This window comes from Engraulis encrasicolus, chromosome 19, assembly GCF_034702125.1.
Source record: "Engraulis encrasicolus isolate BLACKSEA-1 chromosome 19, IST_EnEncr_1.0, whole genome shotgun sequence".
NCBI lineage: Eukaryota > Metazoa > Chordata > Actinopteri > Clupeiformes > Engraulidae > Engraulis > Engraulis encrasicolus.
Genome location: NC_085875.1, coordinates 41,323,066 through 41,331,760, shown reverse-complemented (window position 1 = coordinate 41,331,760; position 8,695 = coordinate 41,323,066). Strand labels below are relative to the sequence as shown.

The following is an 8,695-nucleotide window of genomic DNA, read 5'->3' as shown; positions in this document are numbered from 1 at the left end:
TGCCATTGCAAGATTTAAACCCTTAATATATTCTACCAGCACGTGTGGCTTTTAAAACATTTATTTAACTTGGAATACAGTGTCATCCTTTAAAAGGGGAACCATTTATACAGCAGTGTTTCATTTCTGGAGAACAGAAAACAAAGGAGCAAAGCCAGTTGTAAAGCTAATTCTCTTGTAAACAAACACAAATACACAAAAGTAAATAAAACAAAATAAAAGTATTCAGTTGACTTGGAGCACTTCATAAAGCACAGGGGTGCTACATGTCAATGAAGACTAATACAATCTCCTGATTCAGTGTTAGGTACTGCTGAGCCCGACACACAGTCAAAGTCAGTGTGAATTCAACACTTGGAGCGTATGAGATACTAGAAGAGTTTTAAATTCAACATTTTTGAGCAATGTGGCTGGGCAATGACATGATTGGCTTCTAATTTTCCAATACAATTATCAAGAAAATGTGTCTGCTGCTGATCCAAGTTCTCCTGAGAACAGTATTTCAGTGATAAACTGTCCAAATAAAATATTATAGTACCATTGCTCAAAGGTGTTTCTCAAAAAAGTTGTGTATCATTATCACCTTAAGTATTGAGTTCACACAGCAAAATTGACTGTGTTGTACAAGGCCTCAGCATACCAGTGGCAGTGATCTTCTACAAGAAAAATAAAAACAACATTCTGGTATACTCATTGCAGACTTTTCTAATGCGTAACATAGAACTAATATGAGATGAACATGGCATTGCTACATATAGAATACTTAGTCCAGTTGAAAATACCTCAAAAAGAATAATACATCTTGTATGGAGGGCAGCTAAAAGCATTTGGTACATAAAATAAAACAAGTAGAGAAGGAGGTCTAGCATTCAATAAGCATGTTGACAGACGGCAGTTATTCATGCAGACGTGTGCACTTCCCATGCCTGTGAAGCATTCTAGCGTGAAGAAGAAGGAAATCTTAAGACCAGCATTAAAAAAACACTGATTCAAAGAGGTCGTCGTTGTATTGCAGTTGTCAAGAGTTGCTTTCTGTGTTGGTACTGTGTGGAAAAGAAAAGGTGGCAGACAGACAGTCTTATGGCTTCTTTAGGGGCACACAATAACTCTGCAGTTGTGTCAGCTATTACTGTCAGCTTAGACTAAATGGGATGGCCTAGTAGTCTACAGACACAGAACAACCACACACACAAGCGTAAGGTCTGTAGGTAAAACACCAAATAAAATACATAACTTAAGAAAACAATGAGAAGGTGTACAAAGGACCAAAAGGGATCAAAAACGCCATACCGATGTGAAAAGGCAAACATTTAAATCGGCATAATAATGCAACATGTGCCTAACAGAATAAAATAAGGTGTTGCCTGAGAAACAGCACTTGATGAAGCTCTTGATAACAATGGCGCCCCCCAGTGTCAATATGCAGTATCACTATTCATACTGATACAAGAACACTGCGCCCTAATGTCTTATTTTAGTCACAACATGCTGTCACAATACGTCAGTGCATTAGTGTTGAATATATTCTGTGTGTATACTTGAGGCACATGGAAGGTAGGCTACTACTGTGCTACCTAGTAATTCTTACGAGTCAAAACATCTATCATCACAAAAGGGAAAACATATGCTTCCAAACAAGGTGTGTGATGAATGTCTTTGCAACCGATAAACCCTCCGAACAAGTCCACTGCTGTTTAAATCTAAACTGTAGTCGTTCAACAGAAAACAGATGACAATTTCACTCTGACAGCTCTGATGGATCACAATTCTCCTCTTGGATGAAAATAAAACCTCATCATGACAATCACATGAATGCCTGGAGAATGACATGTCGTGACTAGAGGCATAGTGACAGTGGGTGATGACAAATGATGCTTACTAGATAAGGAATGGGAAAGAGCAGCCAGTGGGAAGGGCAAGTTAGATTGTTTCTATGTACGTTATTAGTGCATATTCAAAAAAAAAAACTTCTGAGCAGCCTTGCACCTGTTCTCTCTTTACTAAAATCTTCACACAAAGCAAGCACATCAGTTCCTCCAAATTAAGTATGTACCTGAATTATATTTTTTTCCAAATATACTGTATAATATCAGACTATGTCGTAACAACCATCCTAATACATTATGTATTTAAATCCGAAAAGTATTGTCAATCGATCACATTCGTACTTCAGAAATTTTAAAAGGGCAACTCAATTTCAATGGAACCCATAGCGTTTCACGTTCTTTCCTCATTTAAACTGTCATTCTAGACCAGAACTAGAACGATCATAGTACAACCAGAAGGGGGAAAAAGTACTTGTTTCCTCTTTGCTAGAACCAGATTGCATAGCTGGTTAAATGTTAGCATGTATTTTTTCACAGTATTCTTTTGCAAGACTTCATGTATCCTCAGATCGACTTCACAACGGCTTGATCTCAGATTTTACTGTACCCCATAGACCATTAGGTACACGCACAGACCTCACCAAAGAGAAATATCTTTACAACATCAGCTTCTTGTAAGCCATTGTTTGGTTTCAGTCTCACAACATTGTTAGTCTTTCCTTTCCCTGGTTCTTCAAATGTAAGTAAATATTCAGGAGTTCCTGGGTGCGCCTATTACCCTTTAAGTTAGTTAGTACCAAGGCTATTTAAAAAAAACATTATTATAAGGATACAAAAAAGACTTTTTCATTTTGAATATATATATATCTATATATTTGTCTATATTTAGAAAAAAATAAGGAGCTTGTGATTTCTTCAGCAGGCCAAAAAATATGGCGTCCCGACAAAATCTTTTCCAGTGTGTTCTCATTTGTGTAAAATGTACTTCCAGTGTCTTGTGTTCCAGTGTTTCTACTTGGTGATGAGTTAAGTTGCTTGCACGACTGTACTGTGCATGACCTGAATCATGAGTCCTACTTCATCGCCCACCACGTCACACCACCACCACCACCACCACCACCACCACACCCACACCTCTTTCGCTACACGGGCGTGACACTCAGGTCCTCCGACAGGGAGAACCCCGAGTCCCTGTCCCGCGTGGGCTTCTCGGGCTTGGTGTGGCGCTTGATGTCCTCGTGCCCGTAGCTGGCGTGCCGCTTCACCAGGGGCTTGTGTCCAGAGGTGGAGGGCAGTGCCAGGGCAAGGCCTGCCAGCAAGAGGCCCGGCGTGGAACCACACATCGCAGAGGCACCACCACCACCAGAGGCACCGGCAGCGGCGGCAGCCTCGGAGTGCAGCCTGGTGGCCTTTGGCACCACCAGGGGCAGGCTCTCTGCCTCGTAGCTCTGCTCGTCGTAGGCGTAGTTGACGTTGCCACAGGGGAAGCTCTGGAGCTTGGCCAGATCCATGGTGGTGGTGCTGGCTGGTGGTGGACCCCCCATGGCCCCTCCTCCACATGCCCCACCGGCCACAGCTCCCACTGGGGTCTTCCATGAGGACAGGCCCATCTTGGGGACCTGGGAGCCTCCCACGGAGGAGGACTGGGACGAGGTGGAGGACGTGGAGACTGTGGTGGGTAGTAAGCTGGTGGAGGTCTGACACGCAGCAGCAATGGCACCAACACCACCAACACCAACACCACCTCCACTGAGGCCTGCAGCTTCCAGATCGTTACGTTCAGAGGTAGTGGAGGAGGCGGTGGTGGTGTTGGGGGAGGAGGAAGACGAGCCGCCGCCGCAGGAGAGTGGCACGGACTGCGTGTGGGACAGCGCCGTCTTGGCGCGGCCGATGCTCTCCAGCACCCAGGAGCCGTAGGTGGGGTTCCACAGATTCTTGGTCTTGTTCTTCAGCTTCTGGCTGCCCGAGGACGAGCTGCTGCGAGAACACGGCCGGTGGTGGTAGAACTCGCCACTGCTGCTGCCCAGGGACGGCCCTGCGCCTGCACCACCGGGGACCTGGAGCCATGAGCCGGAGCACACGGCCACCGCCGGTACGGGCTCGGCCCAGGACGGCTCCAGGGCGTCGCGGTACGAGGCGGTGGCCACCTCCTGGGGGAGCTGAGTGGGCCTCTGGAGCAGGAGACGGGGCTTGTGGGCCAGGGGGAAACCACCAGCGGTGGTGGTGGTGGTGATGGAGGAGCAAGAGGAGATCCCAACACCACCACTACACAAGGTGACCTCTGGTGGGAGAGACGCGTCCTGGGAGAGGGAGTGGGACACCAGCAAGGGGCTCATGCTTCCAGAGCCTTCTGGCCGCATCACGGTGCCGCCGTCTTCGTCCATGGTCGGCCCGTACTCCACTGGCAGCGGGGTGTTGATCACGTCAGGGTCCTGGCGTAGAAAGACACACGTTATTTCAGTTCATAAGAGACTCTAAGCATCTTCCCTCAGCTTGCAGGTGCATCATCACAGTGGGGTAAACAAACATCACTGGAGGCTGGAGCACACTGTAGCTTGGTTCTTAAACATTTATTTTGGGCAAACACCCGACTGTTTCGGAATTGCTACACCTTCTTCAGTTATTTACGTCCATGGTGGAAATGTTTTTTTTATGTATATACGTGTATATATTTATTGGCTAAAGTGCAGAGAAAACAGGAAAAGGTTGGGAGAAGATATAAGGCTGGGTTGGAAAATTATCCAGGCTGGATTCGAACCTGGATCCCCAACCACCGGCACAGGGGCGGAGTGGCCCACCTTTTCCCACCGGGAGAATTTTCCCCTTGGCGGCCCTCTTTAAAAAACAAAAAAAAAACAAAAAAAACAAAGCGAACAACATGGTTTCCTAACCAAAAAGACAAAAGCCACGAAATCTGCAGTCGTACTACATGTGAACATTAGTGTTGTCAAAATATCAACCTGAATTGGAGAATTTAGCCTACACCTTGATGAAATGCACAGCCAGTGGTGTAGTCTACGTAAAACGCAGGTATACGCACCCATTTCAAAATTTCAAGGATTACAGTATACCCACTTAAAATTGATTGATCCATTATTTACAATAGCACAAATATATACAGTACACATAAAAAAATGCTCAAATATACAGTATACCCACTTCAAAAAGTAGACTACACCACTGGAGCCATCATCACAGTCCAAAGCATTCATAGGCCTACTAGGTTAGGCTACATCACGCTACTGTTCCATGCAAATGTGCACTCCACTGTCATTTTGACAGTTTGAAATTGAAATATCGTTTAAGGAAGACAGGATGAGCATGGGCACAAAGTTTTGAGTGTGGGGATTTTTAGAAGAGTAGGCTTACAAAATATAGTATAGTATCCTATAGCTTACAAAAAGTCTGTCTACATTGTGCAATAAACCCACCATGCAGCAAATAAGCCAAACCTAGCTACTTCAAAGCACAACCATAAGTCAACAAAATGTATAACCAAACGGTGTAGGCCTACCTTACAGTAAAACGCTGTCTTCGTCGCAGCAAATGTCTTTGTTTCTTGCAATCACTACTTAAATCCACAGCTTAGCCTACACACCCAGCACTGGTCACATCAGAATCTTGTGTGGTAATTATTTTGTTCCATTTCTTCAGACATAGGCAACAACCTAAATGTACCACATATAAATATATGTATGATAATAATATTATTTCGACTACAAGGAGATATACTGGTAGTTCTAACAAATCAAAACAAAACCCATTGCTTCTGTTAGGTGCAGTTCTCTTCCTTACCACTTGGTGGAGTCTGTTCGTAACCCAATTCAATAACCACAGAGCAAGTGAATCTGGACTGGAAAGACTGTAAACTGTAACAGTCGTGTGGAAATCGGAAATAAATAAATTGGAATAAATAATAATTTATTAATATTTCCATCCTTTGGTAACCAATCTACATATCACAGGTTCTTCAAATACTGAAAACGAAACTGTGTTACTAAGATCTTGTAAACTTCCGCGATCTACGGTGTATGAAAATTATCAGTAGAGAAGGGGTGTGGCCAATTTACTGTTTGACACCGTCAGTGAGGTATTACTGTCTGGTATACGGTATATATACTGGCTAGTCAGCTTACTTAAAATACAGAGAAGTGGAAAGTTGGAAGTCAGTGCAAAAAAGTACAACCTGAAACTTCAGGGCCGGCGAAGAACGTAGAGTGGCTGCATTATTACATTTCACGGCCGCGGCCCACCGGGACAAGTCCCTGATCTCCCGACGGCCACTCCGCGCCTGCACCGGCATTATGGTCCAGCGCACACACAGTATTAGTGAACCAAATCACCCCATCTTGAATAAAAAGTTGTTAAAGGCCAACTTCCGATAAAACTCAGTTTTACTCACTCCTTTCGAAGATCGGACGGTCACCCCAAGTTAAACTCACTTGCAAGGCTCTCATAGCGGTGCGTCAACTCTCCTGGCTGTGTTTCCCGGTGTTTCCCAATTTACATAAATAATGCAGGGAAACGAGCGAATCACGAAAGCCTTTCTGTGTTTCGTCACGTCGAAAGAAGGCGTTGCCCACAAAGGTTTATATCGACCCATTTATCTAAAAACATGTCGAGTAATTTTTTTCTGCTTGTTTTCAAAACAAGCAACGTCTGGTGGCCCGAAACATAGCTTAGCTTAGCTATCAGCTGGTTGCTACTCTCAGGTACACACACAGCACAAAGCCTCATACATAAAGCCTGCTCACTCCGGTTGCTCCGTGCCTGCAGCTCGCCTAGGGGTCGCTGTCGAAAGAGCACAGCCCTGAATGGAGCCTGCACGCTTCCGTTGGCGCCCCTATAGTGCAGTACCACCCGGGGAAGTGGCGACTCTGTTTCCCATTACATTCTCTCCAAGAACTGGAGGACTGAGCCAATCAGAGACGCGTTTCTTTGAGAGCAGGAGGAGTGAGCCAATCAGAGACGCATTTCCACGAGAAACACGGAACACTCTCTCGTTTCTCCACAAGCCACCTTGCCAGCTTGCAAAAACGTCTTGAAACAAAGCAACCAGAACGTTTTTTAAAACAGGACCAACGCGTAACACATTCAATAACAATTGGGAACACGGCAATATTAATTAAATGACGTTGAGAGGCCATCTTTAACACTTTGTAGCTGTGTGAATAATATGTATACAGCTGCAGCAGTATACAGAGTATATGCGATATTTAGTATACCACCATGGCCAATACTGCTATGGTGAAAGGTGAGATGCTCAATGTGGAGTGGTAAGATAAACGCAGCTTCAACATTAACACTTAAATTAAACTTAAAAACATAAACAAAAAGGGAAAAATAAATATTGCATGAGTGATGATGACATGTGGTTACCCTCCACTATACTTCAAGACATGGCAGTTAAGATGTCGCCAACATTTGCTCCGTTTACATGAGATATATTAGCCTGATAAACCAGCCTAAATGTTTGTCTGGCCCAGATGAACGATACCTCCGAAGATTGTTGATGAGAACAACCTGTTGTTTTTTCAAACCGTGCCGGCGCTCTGACCAATCAGCGGTCTTTGCCGTTGATGTGCTTTCCCAACGGTGTTGCGAGCTTCGTCGTCACTCCCTCAAAACCCCGCCCGCTTTGATTCAAAACAAATCACTGCGCTGTACCTGTAATTGGTTTTGCCAGACTCAGGGCACAGTGTTCAAAATGTTCTCAGATCCGAGGCCACACCCATTCGCAGCTGAACATTTTCGGCGTCCCAGCGGGTGCCGCTGGTTTAGTAGATATTTAATTCAGAATTCTTAAATTCTGAATAAAGCCTAATTCCACTTTGAAAACGCTTCACAATTCGGAATTAAATGAAAGATCAAATTGAACTCGACAAAAATTATTGAATTCTGAATGATTACTTCGGAATTAAAAATGTCATGTACACGTTGCCATTGTTATGTAAGCACAAACAGAAGTCTTGTCAATGAGCAGTATCCAATGACAGCTTCTGCTTAGTCTCAGACTATATGACTTCCACTGGCTTGCATAAAGGAACCATGGATGTATAGAAACACATGAGGCCCACAGTTTGAATATGGCAAATTTTTACAGTACAAATATTTGAAGCAAACACCCCCACTTGGTGTTTCTGTGACATTCTAGTCAGGACAGACATCAGACATCAGACAGAGATGTGTTCCTTTGAAGCTTGGCACCAAAAGACACTTGAGAACAAGTGCTGGACAGTATCTACAGCAAGCCCCTTAGGCTCCAACTAAAGCGCTGAGTAAATATTTGGAGCATTCCCAATGCCCTTCCATGGCCATCGCTGTGTTAGCAGAGTCAAGAGGGCACAAAAAGCACCATGTGGGTGCCTGCAGACCTGAGCCATTTACAAACACACTGATGATGACGGCTTAGTTGGCAGTTATGATGGCTGCTCAAACATTGGCTTGCCTACTATGGTCATTCGAACCAGTGAAAATGCCATTTTGGGGTAGCCGTGGTGAAATGGGAAGGGAGTTGGGACTGTGGATCCCAGGATTGCAGGGTCAATCTCCACCCTACGGGCCTCCACACATCGGCTCTGCCAAAGTGCGGAGCACTGCTCTGCCAAAGTGCGTAGCACTGCTCTGCCAAAGTGCCATTCCTTTGTTTTCAATACAACCCCGCACACCGCGTCGATGTCCGTGACATCCGCGGATATCGGCTGGCGATTAGGGACGAGTTCTATTTTGTCAGAGCCACCCATCAACCCATGCTCTGCTGTGGTGAAATTGTGTGCTGAGGGCTGGAATTGTGTTGGAAGCAAAAGTGCTCCGCAGTGCTGTCGGAACCGATGTGCGGAGGGCCTAACCCATCTCCTCCTCCCTGGATG

The 8,695-nt window shown here is 44.9% G+C and overlaps 1 protein-coding gene across 1 annotated transcript in view; it reads right to left on the bottom strand.

Moving 5' to 3' along the window:
• Positions 1-1,975: 1,975 nt before the first annotated feature.
• The window catches only part of ltk (leukocyte receptor tyrosine kinase), a 75,657-nt gene continuing 68,937 nt past the window's right edge, over positions 1,976-8,695 (bottom strand). Inside the window, exon 25 of the mRNA XM_063184438.1 lies at positions 1,976-4,258. Within this exon, the coding sequence (XP_063040508.1) occupies positions 2,969-4,258 (1,290 nt within the window). The 3' untranslated portion in view covers positions 1,976-2,968. The remainder of the gene's footprint in view (positions 4,259-8,695) is intronic.